Here is an 18,093-nt window from a genome sequence, read left to right on the forward strand (position 1 = left end):
TCCGAGAGAGTTTCAATTCCCACCTCCGGAAGAACTTTGAACATGTCACGAGGGAGGCACTGGACATTGAGTCCGAGTGGACCATGTTCCGTGCATCTATTGTCGAGGCTGCCGGTTGGAGCTGTGGCTGCAAGGTGGTTGGTGCTTGTCATGGCGGTAATCCAGTGGTGAGGGATGCCGTCAAGCTGAAGAAAGAGTCCTATCGGGTCCTTTTGGCTCATGGGATTCCGGGGGCAGCTGACAGGTACCGACAGGCCAAGCGGTGTGCGGCTTCGGCGGTCGCGGAGTCAAAAACCCGGACATGGGAGGAGTTCGGGGAAGCCATGGAAAACGACTTCCGGACGGCTTCAAAGCGATTCTGGACTACCATCCTCTCTAAGGCATACTGGAGAGGAAGCTTCACCGGATAGTTGAACCTTGGATTCCGGAGGAGCAGTGTGGTTTTCGTCCTGGTCGTGGAACTGTTTACCAGCTCTTTACTCTCGGCAGGGCCCTTGAGGGTGCATGGGAGTTTGCCCCACCAGTCTACATGTGCTTTGTGGACTTGGAGAAGGCATTCGACCGTGTCCCTCCGGACAGAGAGTATGGGGAGTCTTTGGGGAGAGTATGGACTGTCTGGTTCTGGCGGTCTACTCCCTGTATGATCAGTGTCAGAGCTTGGTCCGCATTGACCGGCAGTAAGTCGAACCTGTTTCCAGTGAGGGTTGGACTCCGCAAAAGCTGCCTTTTGTCACCGATTCTGTTCATAACTTTTATGGACAGAATTTCTAGGCGCAGTCAGGGCATTGAGGGGATCCGGTTTGGTGGCTGCAGGATTAGGTCTCTGCTTTTTGCAGATAATGTTGTCCTGATGGCTTCATCTGGCCAGGATCTTCCACACTCACTGGATCGGTGAAGCGACTGGGATGAGTATCAGCACCTCCAAGTCCGAGTCAATGGTTGTCACCCGGAAAAGGGTGGAGTTCTATCTCCTTCAAATACCTCGGAGTCTTGTTCATGAGTGAGGGAAGGGTGGATGGTGAGATCGACACGCGGATCGGTGCAGCGTTTGCAGTAATGCGGACGCTGTATCGATCCGTTGTGGTAAAGAAGGAGCTGAGCTACGTTCCCATCCTCGCCTATGGTCATGAGCTTTGGGTTATGACTGAAAGGACAAGATTACGGGTACAAGCGGCCGAAATGTGTTTCCTCCGTCGGGTGGCGGGGCTCTCCCTTAGAGATAGGGTAAGAAGTTCTGTCATTCATGAGGAGTTCAAAGTAAAGCCGCTGCTCCTCCACATCAAGAGGAGCTAGATGAGGTGGTTCGTTGGGGAGGTGTTTAGGGCACGTCCGTCCGGTAGGGAAGACCCAGGACATGTTGGGGAGACTATGTTTCCTGGCTGGCTTGGGAACGCCCCGGGATCCCCCGGGAAGAGCTGGACAAAGTGGCTGTGGAGAGGGAAGTCTGGGCTTCTCTGCTTAGGCTGCTGCCCCTGCGACCCAACCTCAGATGAGCGGAAGAAAATGGATGGATGGAAAATTGAACCAAACATAAATCAATAAATGATAAATCATACTTATAATGTATATTCATTAAGGATGTAACAACATGAAAATTTCATATCACAGTTATTGTGACCTAAATTATCGCAGTTCTCATTATCATTGTGGTATTGATGACTTTGCTCAAAAAGTACTTGTTCTAAGAGAGCATGGCTTGTAGGTTGAATATGCACAATTCAATAATTAATGTGTTCACGTAAGTTTAGATTGGGGTATGTCATTTCTTAATGGGGAAGTATGTTAATGTCATTTGTACTAATGTTATCATTTATGCTAGCAAACTAGCGCTATCAATCACAGTTTTTTGGTAGTTTGAATTTAAAACGGTAATACTAACCGTCAGGAGTTTAACCGCGGAGATCATTGGCGTTGTTAGGCCTATTTTAGGGGGGCCCAAGCCCCCCTAAAATGTTCTTAAGCCCCCCTAAATAATTTGGTGTTAAAAAAATAATAAAAAAATAAAATAAAATAAATAATAGTTTGTTTGTTTTTTTACAAATACATGCGGAAATATTCATTATAAAGTGGCCCGAATATGAGTTTAAATAAATAATCATATAACCTGTCATTATTCACTCAGTTTCCCCTCACTTCATAGCGTAAGGTAGAGAGCCCCTTTAGTGCGTCGGTATCCAATCCATTCCACTTGTTCATATAGAAAATTCACACATCACTCAAAATCCAGTCCGCATTTTTTCTGCGACCTTGCTTGCGGTCCTTGGACTTGTTCATATAGAAAATGCCCACATCACTCAAAATCCAGTCCGCATTTTCTCTGCGACCTTGCTTGCGGTCCTGCAGGTGTACAAAGCACATTAGCACACAGCACTGCAGAACAAGAACCTTGTGTCTGCCATTGTAAATAATTTATTTTTTAAGTTTTGTGTTTCTTGTAGAATCTATATAAAGTAATATACATTAGCCTATTGTTAACATAATTAAAAAAAACATAATTAAATATATTTGTTTTATTGTATTGTTACATTAATAGCTGTTGTATTATTATAGGATGGCTTGTTAAACATTTCATAGGATTTTCAGAGGGTGGAAAAACCAAGACATTTAATATAAAATGTAAAATGAATAAATACATAAAAAGAAAAAGAAAAAAAATGGTTAAAAGCCATCATCCCGGGGAGCATTTCATTTCGTCCCTTGCATTTTTTTTACCGTCCCATCAAGCCCTGGAAGTTACATTTTATTGTTTGCATTATTTGTTTCAGCATTGTACTTTGAAGATGGTCCCTCAGCTCTTTGACAGCTTTGGCTGTTTTTTAGATCAGCAGACGGACTCTAAGTCTTTCTTATTTACAGTATATATAAAAGTTTCTCATTTCTATTCAGACTTCCATATATATTTAATTTCCTTAACGGCTTGCCATAATATATATATATATAAATATATTATATACAAGCCAAATTATCCCGATCCAGATATTACTTTAATTCAAGTAATTAAATAATATTTTCCAGGGCTTGAATTTACAACCATTTTAGTCACATATGTGCCCAAAATGTAATCTGTGCAACTTCAAAATATTTGGGAACAAACAATTATTGTATTGTGAGCTAAAGTCGTGGCATTAGCCTCTATGTTGTGAATTAATAACAAAGACTCTATGTTATTAATTCACAACATAGAGGCTAATGCCATGACTTTCATTGTGTATCAGTGTATCTTGAAGGATCATGCAAGTAATTTTTTCTTGTTGATGCTGTAAACAAAATGTCACTGTGCAAACCCATGTTTGTTGTTGTACTGAACACAGATTGAAAATAAACCCACTGAAATAATAATAATAACAATGATTAATTTCTAAGTCTTTGTTAGCCGTTTGTGAAGTTTTGTGCTCGTGCGCTACGTTCGCTCGCATCCTGTGCATCTCCTGGGGGCTAAGCCCCCCTGTCCTTAAAAGCTAGTGACGCCCCTGGCGGAGATCGTTAATTCTCTTTATCATTAAATACCTGATATTTATTATATTATATATAATGGATAATAAACTTATATTAAACTAAAGTGAATATACAGCTTGATATTTTTGAATTTGGCATACACAACATGAATAATTATTCATTTATTTTTCTAAATATAAAATGTCATGTTGCTGCTGTGTTATTTTTGAGTGTTGTAAAAAAACAATTTTCCAATCCCAGATCTTTTTTTTAGCAATCCTTTTGTTTTGTAATGTTGTTGTCAAATGTTCACGACTTTACTCCATTAGAATCTTTTCTTGTGTGTTGTGCCCTTTGGCTTCTTTCTTGTCACAATGAGGTGATCTTTAATATTTGTTCAGCTCAAAGATATAACAATGTATTGTAACAACAAAGACAAACTCAAACAATTTGTCAAAACAGTATTAATTTAAAAAAAAAAGTTTATTTAATACTGTTAACCATTTGTTGAAGCTCACGAAGGATCTCACAACCCATAAAGTGTCCGAAATAACAATTCTTCATTCATCACAGTAAACTCATGGAACAGACCTTTACACAACAGTAATAGGATATCAATCATGAAATATAGTTTCCTCATCTTCAGTCATTTTGGTTATCCCAAAGGACAAACTGATACAGTTGATTACATAACAGCATCTGTTATGTAATCAACATGTGTTGTCATGACATGTTGGAGAATAAGAAAATGATAAAAAGACAATGAAAAAACAAACTTAAAAGGCTATTTTTTTTAAACAGCCTTTTAAGAAATCATTTACAAAACTGATTGGTTTTCACTGTGTCTTGGTTACAGAGTTGATTATATCGGTTCATTTACAGGATATTAACGCGCCATGTAAGAGAAACCAGCATCGACATAATAGTTCATGTTCCAAACTTTGCCATCTTCTCGCCTTGTGACAGTGACTTTTGCTGGCTGACTCTTGGAACAAAAACAGACCTTTGAAGTGAGGCAACAGGCACACACAAGAAGACTGTGACTTATTTGTCAAGTTGGTCGGATTTCAACAAATGCCAACAGAGGTCTCAGTTGGCTAATTTCGCTCTCTCACACAGCCCGCCGTTTTATTGCACTTGTTCTGGAGGAAGTCAAACACAAGCAGATCAACGGCTACAAAGATTCAACTTAAGTCGTTTGGGAATGAGGTCAACGACTACACAATATTTCAGCAATATGTCATCAACGAATGGAATGAATATTGCTTTAAGTGCTTTGATATGTTGCTCAGTCTTCTGAAACACATTTTATAGTCAATTTATTGTATAACCATTTTCTCCTACAGCCCACTCCAAAAGGTGCCTCCTTTGGAAGCTTTTCGAACTACTTCATCACCGTGACGTAAATAGGTGTCTTTGTCCCAGGCTACGACACGGGCTTCCTTGAGTTGGTACGGCCCAAGCTGGCGGTGCTGGAACGGCGGGAGAGCACCGGTGTGGCAGTGGCAGGAGAGGTCTCAGAGCAGCCATGTTGGAGTAAAATATCAATGCAGCCTTTACTGCCGCTTTTTCTGGCCAGCATCATGGCCGTCTGGCCCTGTGTGTCCCTCGCTTTCACATCGATTCCGTACTGCAGGGGGACAAAGTGGTCACTGATCAACAAGGAGGAAACTTTCAAAGAAACCTGATCTGACCCTTAACCTTAGTCAGCTTGCATCTACATTTCTTTATGTGACAAAAATGTATCATATTGTTTGAATTTAAGAACGATTATTTAAATAGTTCTCTGACCTCAGATAGCTGAGCCATTTTGGATAAAATATCAAGGCCCTGATCTATTAAAGGTTTGCGTGTATCAAAACAAGTGTAAACTTGATAGTGACGCGTCTGTCTTCGTGTATATGAAATATAGTAGTAGGAGGAGATGCAAATATAATCATTTAGCCCTCTCAATGTAATTTATTAGGACTAAAACTGTTCTGCGGCCACTGTTTTGCGTCTGTATTTAGAACGAGGTTATTTAGACATCTACCTCATTAATGAGTTTTAAATAAAATTTTAAGACATATGTTTACTCATTGGCTTTTAAACCAACATGAGAGTTGTGTGATCTTAGTCTATCTTAGTCTATTTTCGTTTCTTTTTTAGTTAAATGTTTCCTATACTAGATTGTCCTTAGTTTATCCTACTTTTAAATGTGTAAGTGTGTGGGCAGCACTTTGTGAAACTTGTATTGTTTTTTTAAATGTTCGATATAAATAAAATGGATTGGACTGTATTGGAATGTGCTTGCAAACTGGCACAGTTATGCACAAATGGTAATATATAACACGGGAAACGATCGCGCCACAAAGACAGACGATTGATAGAGAGGATATTCCATCTGTGTGCGTGTTTATTCAGCAACATCATTTTATAATTTTATAGCTTCTGGATAACTTAAGGGTTAAGGTCATTAAAACAAATCCAACAAAAGTTGTGTTTTTTTTTTTTTTTTATAATGTCCTGCCCAGCTTCTCGGTCAAATCATATAGCAGATGTAGATGCCCATATCGGCTGTTCAGATTTACTTTACAAAAGAGAAGTGTAGGATACTTCTCTTGTTGCCTTACTTGTATTTTGACTTTATTAAATGTATTTATATTATCATTTGGTGCAGCCGGGCCGGAGCAGGAGGGGATAGAAAGAGAGAAAAAGGAAGACAGAGGGGGGAATTGTGGGGACAAGAGGGGGATTAGACAGAGAGACAAAAACAACAACAGCAAACACAACAACAACAACAACAACAACAGAGCAACATCAGCAAATACGACATGTACAAATATGATGGTAAAAGTAATAGCAAATAAGCAGTTAGCGAAAAAATTTTAAAAAATACAGAAATGACAATGAGCATTATTACACTAAAAATGGAGCAATATGAATACCAATAGAAATAGTGCTATTGATAATAAACAATACCAGTACTTTACCTTTATTATCAACAATACAATTGTTCAAATGCAACAATACATATACGTAATGATAACTTGAGATACGAAAGAATGCAGAAAAATGGAGGGGAAGAAAGAGAAGCAACCTACATTAACCTTGTAGATTGTTATAGTAACAATAGGTTAAGCTTTGTCAGTGTGCCATGTGTTATACCCAGTTTACCCTAGGGCAACAACGTTAATATATGTTTGATGAAACGTGATTATGTGCATGAGTGTATGTGTGCATATGTACTTGTATATGTACAGTATGTGTATGTGTGCTTGTACAGTGAATGTATATGTACAGTATGTGTATATGTGTGTACAGCGAATGTATATGTACAGTATGTGTATACAGTATGTGTGTTTGAACAGTGAATGTATATGTACAGTATGTGTATATGTGTGTTTGTACAGTGAATGTATATGTACAGTATATGTATGTGTGTGTTTGTACAGTGAATGTATGTGTAGTATGTGTATGTGTGTGTTTGTACAGTGAGTGTATATGTACAGTATGTGTATATGTATGTTTTTACAGTCAATGTATATGTACAGTATGTGTATACAGTATGTTTGTATAATGAATGTGCGTGTGGATGTACGAACTTTGAGTGTGTAAATATGTACTGTATTTATTTGTATATGTATGTGGGAGCGTAGGTACCTATGTATGTCTGTATGTATGTGTGTGAGTATATGTGAATTTGCATGTACAATACATTTGACTCCCAGTGTGTGCGGGAGCCAGAGTACGGCCCCAGCCTCCCCGAGAACCCATCCCACAAACAGTAGGTGTGGTGCCCAGGGAACCAGGGGCCACCGCCCCCACGCAGCCAAGCCGGACAGCGACAGGAACCCCAGAGCCTGGCCCACCGTGCCGCCCACAAGGGCCAGCAGCAGGCCGCAGACAGACGCACCCGGCAGAGGACAAGGCACGAGAAAAACAGGGGGCAGCCAGACCCCAAGCCAGCGAGAGACCACACCCCACACGGACAGAAAGGCGGGACGCCCCGCCCGAGGGGCCCGGAGACCCCCCGCAACCGGACGGGAAGACCGCCCCCGCCCCACCGGCAACAGGGCCCCCACGAGCCCCCCCCCCCCACCCCACCCCCCCCCCCCCCCTGGAGAGCGCGGCGAGGCCAGCCCACGGCCACCCCACCCAAGCCGGCCGCCACAGGACCACCCAGCACGGGGCCACAGGAACCACCCACCCCACCCGCAGGGACCCCAACGATGGAGATGGAACAACCAGCAACCGCCCCGCCGAGTCCCCCCCCCCTGAGGTAGGGGAATAAATAGATAAAATAAATAAATACATAATAATAATAATAATAATAATAATAATAATAATAATAATAATAATAATAATATTAATAAAATATATTTTAAAAAAAAAAAAAGGAAAAAAAAAAAAAAAAATTAAATCTATTTATAAAAAAAAATAAATAAAAAAAGAATTAAAAGAAGATCACAGACATGCTGACACACAAGGTCGCTACCCCAACAACTGGCCGACTCGCAGCACCTCGGAATACCCTGCAGCACCAAGCCACCACAGTAGACGCAGGGACCAGACCCAGCAGGCCCCAACCAAGACGGGCACCCGGAAGGGATGGACGGCGGGACCCAGGAGCTCCAGACACGCAGTCCGGATGCAGTAGCCTGAGGCGCCGACCCCCACCCGACAGGCAGGCCCAGAACGTACCCCCAGAAATATACATACATATATACACATACACATAAACATACACATGTACACATACACACACATACACATGCATACACATACACATATATATACATACATACATACATACATACATACATACATACATACACACACACACATACACATACATATACACAGTTTGTCAGCCCCGACAACCACCACGCGCGCGCGCTGCCACCAGTCACAACATCAGCCACCCCCCTGCACCAGACCCAGCAGCCACGGGCGCCCACACCACAAACAAACGGCAGCAGAAACAGCAGCCACAACACCCCCAGACAGCCAGCACCACCCAATCAAATCAAAGCGATCCAAAAAAAAACCGCGACCGGCAACCACACGCCAACAGGATCACAGATACCAGCCAGCGCCAGCCCTCCAGCAAGCCCAAACGCCAACACGCAAACAAGAGACACCAACACCCCCCCCCCCCACCAAAAGACCCCACCACCCCAACCCAAACCCGCACAAACACACCACCGCCCAAACAACCGAGACACAGTATCCAGACCAGACACGGGCGCCGCGCCGCCACCACATCAAGTCGCCAACAGAGACCCCACAGCGCAAGGTCGGGCCACACGGGCACGGACCCCACCCAACAGGAAGCGAGACCCGCGCGACGCCACACACAAATAAATAATAAGATTAAAGAAAAATAACAATATTTAAAAAAAAATAATAATAATAATAAAATGAAATACAAATTAAATTAAAAATAACAAATACAAATAATTAAATAAAATAAAGTAAGTAAATAATAAAAATTATTTTAAAAAAAAATAAATAAAAAAATAAAAATAAAATAAATATATATACATATATATATATATATATATATATATATATATATATATATATATATATATATATATATATATATATATATATATATATATATATATATATATATATATATACATACATACATATACACATACATATACACATATAAACACATACACACACATATATATATATATATATATATATATATATATATATATATATATATATATATATATATATATATATATATATATATATATATATATATATATATATATATATATATATATATATATATACATACATATATATACACATATATACACACATATATATACACATAAAAAAAAATAAAAATAATAATTGTTGTGTTTTTGTTAATGGCGTTTCATGTATTAAATATATTTTTACTAAGAGGTATCCCTGCAAAATGCATTTTCTTGCATCTGAATCATTCCAGACGCACCATCACAACACTGCAGCACCTCCCAGAGCGCACCTTCAGTGGGCTGTAAATAGATTATGTTGTTTAGATTGCGCTTCAATGTAGCCTACAAATTATATTTGTATGCTGCATGTCAACAACATGGCGAACGCCACTGGTTGGACCATATGATGCCGTAAATGTGGAGGAAAATGAGTACCTCCATGGTGACAGGTGATTATACATGCAAAAACCTACTTTTAAACTTGTTATCAATTGTACACACATTTGTATAGTTTGCACAGGCTGTTTAGCACTTCTTAATTGGATTTTAGTGGATCAGGCTCCAAGTGTGGATTATTGCTTTTACTCAAATTGTGCAGGGATGTCTACTATGTTGTTTTGTGTACAAACAACATCTTAAAAAAGTATCCCGATTTACACGTACCTCAAAAAATGATCTAATGGGAAGGCTGTAATACATACAAAGTATTTATGCAAGGCCAGTGGTTGGAACTGTCACTTTGTAAAAGTAGTGTAATGTAATGTTTAAATCTGTGTCAACATATTTACTGTATCTCACATTTCAGAAATTATTTATACTGCAGTTGGACAATATTATATATGGTGAATAAAAGGTATGTATAACTGAGTAGTCAGTCTAATACATTTTTATATATATTAAATATAAACAAATTTGATGCAGTACATGCTAAGCTATTTGGCTATTTGAAAAAAACAAAGAATTGTTATCTTAGCTTTTGTGTTATGAGTGATAAAGCATATAGTTGTCCATCCATCCATTTTCTACCGCTTGTCCATCTCGGGGTAACGGGGGGTGCTGGAGCCTATCTCAGCTGCATTCAGGCGGAAGGCGGGGTACACCCTGGACAAGTCGCCACCTCATCGCAGAGCATATAGTTGTGTTATATCTAATAATGGGATAGGCTCCAGCCACCCCCGCGACCCCGAGATGGACAAGCGGTAGAAAATGGATGGATGGACAGCGCTACCTTCACTTAAGAATGCGCCACCTTAATGCTTTGAACAAGAGCTGTCTCAGCTAATTGTTATGCTTTAAGTTGCAAGCAAACATTTGAGTTACAAGCTTCCTTACCATTAGTTGGCATACCCAATGTCACAGTGAACCCTGCAAGATCCGTACAAAACATCTGGGGCCGTATTTATCAAGCTTCTTAGAATTACTCCTAAGAAGTCTGCTAAGAGTTGACTTATGAGTAAAGAAATTCTTCGCTGAAAGCTGCACTTAAAAGTTAGTTATCAAGCGTTTTACTCACACTTTCAGCGAAGTGTAGGACTGAATCTTAAGTGTCACACTAAGAGCTGAATTACGACATTACTATGTGCCGTAAACGGAATTTTAGGTGACGTCATTTCTGTGTCCATAGAAATGACCAATCAGGGAAGGGAATCCCTTGTCTAAGAATAAAGAAATATCTTGGAAATATTTAGGTGGACAATGGGAGTGTATATTTTGACAATAAAGTACAAAACAATACAAAACAAACAAACAATATTTGCAATGAATCAGTTTGCTTCTGCTGAATTATCCGGGGTGTAGTTGGAAAGTCAATGAAACGCATAACGAGGTGAGGAGCAGTAAGGGCCATTATTGTTTCCATAACAATTCTGCTTACTGATGGTTGTGATGACCCCAAATCATCACTGTTGCGTTTTCCCAGTGGCGAGATATCGAAGCATTGTGATGACCTTTAGTTCTGCTGTGAAAGCTCTGCTGCGTGATGTTGCTGATGAGATGACGCCCCTTATTAAATCTGTGACAAAAATAATACCCGCTCTGTCTAAACGATACCGTTTGATCAGCTGCTCGTCATCAAACAAAGCCAGGACATCGTTCCGCACGTCTCTCTCGCCTCAGTGCCATCCCCCGCTGGCAAATCCTAACCACTTAGGACACCTCTGAAGGTCTCTTAAATATCGTGGAGAGTAGGAGTGATTCTTGGACTTAAGAAAGTTGATAAATAGCTTTTATTCTTAAGTTTGAGAGTAGGACTAAATTTTGCAAATTCTCAGGACTTAAGTGTAAAATGGCACTCTAAGATGCTTGATAAATACGGCCCCTGGTCTTACTCTCTAGATTTAGCTTTGTAGCAAAAGATCGACATAACTTTGTGGAAAGGAAGAAAGTTAGTGTGAAGGACAGTGCTGGGAAGATGAAGTGGATGATATTCATTGAATTATAGAAAGAAATCATCAAAGACATGACCGAGCGTGTAGTCAACCTGGTGAAGCATTTGGAGTGTATTATTGCTAGTCTGCACCACAGTGAAGCAGAATGAGTCCAACACCAGCCAAGAATATAATAATATAATATTGAAATAGTATCTAAATGGCAGACACGTATCCATGAAAATATGGAGAAGCTGCTGATGGTGTGTTTGACGGCAAAGCAGCTGACAGAAATCCACTCTCCAAGGTAAATGCTGCACATTTTCATTGCATTACTTCATAAAACTAATGTAGTTGTTTGCAGTATATTATACATACTAAACAGTATATGGAAGTTAGTTTTTCTTTTGAAAAGACATGTTAGTATTTGAGCTGTTTTCAATGGATTTCAATTGGTTTCAATCGGCGATGTTGATTTGAGATACAAATGTTTTGAGTTAGGAGCTCTGTCATATAATCAAATAAGCTCATATGTTAAGGTACTACTGGACAGTAAAACCTCATGATTGACAAATTTAATACATTTTCAGAACATGTTGAGGGCCAATTAAATATTAGCTGCAGGCCACAATTGGCCCACGGGCAGTACTTAGATCACCTTGTTTTAGCTTCTATGAATATAGATCTACTAATCTAATCACTCAACACATAGTCATTATTGTCCAAATAACTTGCAGCAAAAGTGAGTACAAAGATAATCGCCTTGCTTACAGTCAAGCATGGTGGTGGTCGCGTCATTTGTCTGGGATTATATGAGTGCTGATGGCACTGGGGAGCTGCGGTTCATTGCGGAAAACACTAATTCCAACATGTATTGTGACATTGTGAAGCATTCCAGTAACAACATAGGCAGCTCTGGTGAAGTCCATGGTCAAGAGGATTAAGGCAGTGCTGGATAACAAAAGTGTTCACACTAAATATTCACACTTAAGACACAATTTAGACATGTTCACTGTGAGGTGTACTCACTCGTGTTTCCAGTTATTTAGACAATAATGCCTATGCGTTGACTTATTTTTAGAGGACAGTAAATATCTACTCCTATAAAAACTGTACATACACTGACTACTCTAAGTTATGTTTCAATTTCTATAGTATTCCATGGAAAGACAGCTGAGAAAGAGCAGTGAGATGAGGAAACCCACCCAGATGAGCAGTTGGGTCATCACTGCGTCACCCAGCTGACAGGCTGAGTGCAGGGCCGTGCCAGATGAGGCGGGCTGAGCGTTGATTAGCTCCTTGGTGCTGTGGGCGAGCAGGAGCAGGAGCCTGGGCAGGTCCCTCTCGGTCACGGCGGACAGCAGCCGAGCAGGCATGCCGTCGTCTGTCGTCGGGATCCCGGGCACCGGCTTTAGAGCTGTCACAAACGCCCGTTGTTCATACTTGGCACGAATCCAGGACTCTCTCTCTTCCCTTTTTTAAACAGACAGTGGATAATTGTCAGGTACACACTAAGAATAGAATGGTATACTCTGTAAGAAAGAGTGGAGTTTATTTGTTTGCTGTCAAATGACTAAAATGTCTCGGCACATTTTGTTATAAGCTTCATTATGTTTCATTTGTTGGTTTTGTTGCATTTCTGAAGTTTTATGGATACGAGAGCTGCACGATTTTGAGAAAAAAACAAACTGCGATTTTATTTGCGTTTTTTAATTGTATACATATAAATACTTAAAACTGCAAAAGTAATGAGTAAAGGAAGACATGTTACAAGACACCTGAGCCTATAGCACCTACTCCAGTTGTGATGCTAGTTTAACAACATGTTTATTATTGTGACTAGTTTGCGCCAGTTCACTGCTTTCATGCAACTACCATCATGCAATTTTCACCTGCAATAATTAACACATTAGAGATGTGACAGTAGCAAACGATATGAGCTTTTTGGACAGCTCTTTTAAGTGTGCTATGAAAATCGATTCACAGGTGCGAGCCGTTTGTTTGCGAGTTGTTTTTTATGCACATGCAGGTGTGCGTGCCACCTGACTGGCGAATGGACTAGAAAATGAAGTCACAAGAAACGTAGCAGCATTTGGATTCCATATTCTGGTTTATTGTTTGATGGGATTAAATGATAAATGGGTTATACTTGTATAGCGCTTTTCTACCTTCAAGGTACTCAAAGCGCTTTGACAGTATTTCCACATTCACCCATTCACACACACATTCACACACTGATGGCGGGAGCTGCCATGCAAGGCGCTAACCAGCAGCCATCAGGACCAAGGGTGGAGTGTCTTGCCCAAGGACACAACGGACGTGACTAGGAAGGTAGAAGGCGGGGATTGAACCCCAGTAACCAGCAACCCTCCGATTGCTGGCACAGCCACTCTACCAACTTCGCCACGGATTATTTACCAATTGTTATTCTATTTTTATGTATACTTTTTTATAAAAAATATATTATTTTTTATATATATATTTATAAATATATATATATATATATATATATATATATATATATATATATATATATATATGTAAATATATATATAATCCCAATGAATGAATTTCCGCTAAGTAGGAATCATTAATTTTACAAACGTGTAAATAAAATATTTTCATAGCTGGAGCATAAAAAACCTGGTTGCTATCTTCTAAATAAATGTTTAACATAATGAGAGCCCTCTAGACATGAAATAACACCTTTTAGTCACCTTTACTCTCTTTTAATCCAACACCTGCCTAAGGCTGAGCCATTTAGTGGCCACAATACTGAACAGCGTGCTCTGATTGGTATGGTCTCATCAGTGGCCAATACCACTATTGATATTTTTAGTCCATTAAGCCGTTTTTATGCGTGAACATGTTTAATTTAGGGCAATAATGCTGTAGAATATGCTTTAAAAAAACCTGCATCTTTGTTAAGCCTCAAATTTGAAACACGATGTGGCAAAGGACGACTGTATACATTGATTATTTTTCTTTGATTTTATATATTTATATATTTTATTCTTGTTTGTGTACTTTCTTGTCAACATGGTTTTGTGCTCCAATTAAATAAAAACAATCTGAATAGTGATGTCACCGTCAAAGCATGGTGATATGGCATCACTTTATGGAATGTTTATCATGAAAATCCAACAAAAATAAAATTAGAGTTAATATTTCAGAATAAATAGCCTAATATTACTTAGTAATAGTAGTACTTTTAAATATTTCTGATGCATGTCTTCTTTTATAACCTGTGATTGTTTCCTTGATTAAAAAATAAAAGTGAAAAAAGTAATATCAAGCCAGTCTTTTGAACAGCTAAAGATCATGAATTTGACTGAGTAAGAAACATAGATTGTGTTTTTTGGTGATCATGCTGATCAGGATAACATGTCTTCACAATTCCATCCTACATGTCAGCTGATGAGATTGCACCCACCGTGACGCATTGGGTGAGGGCTTGACTCGCCCCTGAGTGCGACCCTCCCAGATGCTGTTGGCCATGTGGTTTCCGATGGCAGACAGGACTTGCGTGAGCTCTCCGGGCCAGTCGTCCAGGTCCAATGAGCGTACTCGAGACAGGTGAGTGCCCAGGTTTCTGTGGATACCCGAGCACTCGATACATATCAGTGCACCCAGGTTGAGGCTGGCCCAGGTGGGGTCTTGAGGGAGATAGAAGGAAGGCTTTAGTGGATGAATGGACTTGCTTGATAGAAATAAACCAAAGCCAATAGAGTGAGATAAATTAATAAAAATGTAGCTGCAGCTACAGAGGAAGAACTTACTTTGAGCTTCACAGTCCACACACAGATTGTTGCCTTTGGTGTTACGGATGCCCTGCAGAGCCACAGCCTCGCTTTGGCTGCTCCGTCGTGCCTACGTACAGATTGCAGGTTTAAAAAAACACTTTCATTTCGCATTATTTCCAATTGAATCATTCCAATGTGGGGCCGACACCACCTCTAATAAATTGATGCATATACAGATTTTACAAGACAAATAGATGCAACAATGATTCTATACACAAAGAAGAATAACTTAGATTTAATAGAAATTTGAAAGAAATTAACTCCAATCTACGGACTGAACTCAACACTATGACCAGCACAATCTAGTGAGATTCATTATAAGAGTTGAATCAAAACTACCTTTTTAAAGATGATAAAGCTCAATTTTGATTGACAAGGTAAGAGGAGTGCCAATGTAAATATGTAAATTTTGGGGCTTGAAGTTTGCTGTGATGTACGACTGTATTGCATGTGTACTAAGAGCGGATTTGGTTAACAAATACAGACAGAATAATAACATATTGTATACTTTACTGACAGTGTTGATCATAACTAAACATTCTTTTTTTGTCAGGGCAGAAGACATTTTTGTTATTACTCTCATGTGGAGTCTCATTTGGCTGTACATCTTCACCTATTTATAAGTGTGCGTTACCCTATATAACAATATTTAATGTATATTTACAGGATATGTATCATATATAATTACGTTTTCAAAATATTTTGGGGGTTGCAAATCTTTTTTATGGTTGCAAATCTTTTTTGTTTGCAAACTTCATTATTTATTGTTTGCAAATCCTTGTTTCCATTTTTTTGGTTGCAAATATTGTTTGGTGTAGTCAAAAATTGTTGGTTTGAAAACCTATTTTTGGTTGCAAATAGTTTTCTGGGCTTAAAATCTTTTTTTTTTTGGTTGCAAATATATTTTTGGGTTACAACTTCACTTCAATCTTGTGGGCAATATATTAGAAGCCTTTCAATTGGTCAGTATTGCCTACCCCTAGTTTTTGGTATTTTGTTGAGTCATTAGTAATGCCCATATGGTCACACCATCATCTGAGACCAATAAAAAGACTTCTAACATTTTGTTCAGAGGAGGCCCCTACTATTTGGGATATCACCTCAGTCATCTACCCTTAGCAAATCCCAAAATTATTTTGTAGCATTCACTACTTTGTTGGCTAGAAGACTCATTGCACTAAATTGGAAGGCCACAGCGCCACCATGCCACACTCGCTGATTAGACATGTTCTGTATTGTTTCAAACTGGAGAAAATTAGGCTGACATTGAACGGTTGTTCTGGGAAGTTCCAGGAAGTATGGGGTGGTTTCCTAAAAGATGTAAAAGAGACTGATCTCAAATTTAACCCTGATTGATAAGTAATTGAAAGAAAAATAATTGTTAAGCTTTGTCTACTTTAGTGTATTGCTGCACCGTGTTTGGGACACTCAGGAGTGATGTTGTCTGCGGCATCATGTCAATATTTGCCTGTACTTATTTGACCGATGCATGTTTTTCCTAGTTTATTATTTTTAGTTTATTGTATGTATAACTTTTGTAGGTAACTTGTGTGGGGGAGAAAAAAGAACATTTGACATGTGCTTAATTGTATTTCTGGACTGTATATGTCAAAAGTCCAATAAAACAAATGTTTTTATTTTTTAATTTTTTTTTTTCATATTTAGAAAATAACATTTGAATAAATAATGATAATAAAAAAAAGAAGTTGACAAAACAAAAATTATTTGCAACCAAGAATGTTATGTATTTTAACTTTCAAATACATTTCATTTTTTGAAAACATTTTTTTCCTTAGCAAACTCATTATTTTTGTCTGCAAATATTAGTTTGGGTTGTGGATCCATTTTTTGATGTTTGCATAAAAAGACATATCCCTTCAGAAAGATATTGAGTTGTCATTTTTGAAATTATAGAATGTTTTGTTAATATATTTTTAAAACATATTTCGAGTGGCTGCCGGAAGAGTAGTTAATGGCAACACAGAAGAAATCTGTGCAGGTTAATATTAGAATGTTCGGTGTTGCCAGTATTCGCTGATTCGTTAGTTAGTTAGTTAGTTAGTTAGTTAGTTAGTTAGTTAGTTAGTTAGTTAGTTAGTTAGTTAGTTAGTTAGTTAGTTAGTTAGTTAATTAGCAGCATTAGTTAGCAACATAGCTAAAAAAGTTATGGACAGATTTTGATGACATTTTCAGGACATGTCCGAAATGGGAATAGGAGCAAATGATTACATTTTGGGATTAGGGTTAGATGAGAGCAAAAGCAGCGTTGTTAACTTTTAGACACAGCAGTTTTGAGATTTAAATGTACCTTATTTCTGCCGCTCTCACAGGACTGCAGGCTCGCCAAAATCTGACTCTCAATAGCCGATACCCAAGAGTCCCTGTCCTCCAGACTCTGAGCTTCAAAGTGCCACGTCTGGCCCGTAAACGAGACAATGATAAAGTCTGCATTTTCTTCATCTGAAAGTAACAAACAAGGACCAATCATTTCAGCTGTACTCACTGTACTGTTGGTTAACATCATGGCCATCAAACTCATGCACTATAATAAAAAACACATATATTCAAATGAAGATGAGAACCCAAAATAGTTGCAATGCAAACGAGACAAATTAAGAAATCAGGCTCAGGCATGAATGCAAATATGAGACACTCCATCACTGCATAAATGTTACCTGTCTTATTAATGTTTCTCAAGCTACCAAAGCTCTTTAACTTCCACATTTTGCGTTTGGCTGCAGAGCAAGAGGTGAGCAGAGAGAGAAAAAAGAGAGCCAAAGAAAG

The 18,093-nt window shown here is 38.9% G+C and overlaps 1 protein-coding gene across 5 annotated transcripts in view; it reads right to left on the bottom strand.

Moving 5' to 3' along the window:
- Positions 1 to 3,897: 3,897 nt before the first annotated feature.
- Positions 3,898 to 18,093, bottom strand: part of agap2 (ArfGAP with GTPase domain, ankyrin repeat and PH domain 2) — a 63,254-nt gene continuing 49,058 nt past the window's right edge. For 3 of the 5 annotated variants that reach the window (XM_062053526.1, XM_062053523.1, XM_062053525.1), the window contains 6 exons: positions 17,985 to 18,044; positions 17,618 to 17,769; positions 15,286 to 15,376; positions 14,940 to 15,162; positions 12,712 to 12,979; positions 3,898 to 5,065 (listed from right to left, as the gene is read on the bottom strand). In XM_062053526.1, the coding sequence (XP_061909510.1) occupies positions 4,862 to 5,065; positions 12,712 to 12,979; positions 14,940 to 15,162; positions 15,286 to 15,376; positions 17,618 to 17,769; positions 17,985 to 18,044 (998 nt within the window). In that variant the 3' untranslated portion in view covers positions 3,898 to 4,861. The remainder of the gene's footprint in view (positions 5,066 to 12,711; positions 12,980 to 14,939; positions 15,163 to 15,285; positions 15,377 to 17,617; positions 17,770 to 17,984; positions 18,045 to 18,093) is intronic. The other 2 variants (XM_062053527.1, XM_062053524.1) reach the window with 1 other exon arrangement.

Source organism: Entelurus aequoreus, linkage group LG07, assembly GCF_033978785.1.
Source record: "Entelurus aequoreus isolate RoL-2023_Sb linkage group LG07, RoL_Eaeq_v1.1, whole genome shotgun sequence".
Classification (NCBI taxonomy): Eukaryota; Metazoa; Chordata; class Actinopteri; order Syngnathiformes; family Syngnathidae; genus Entelurus; species Entelurus aequoreus.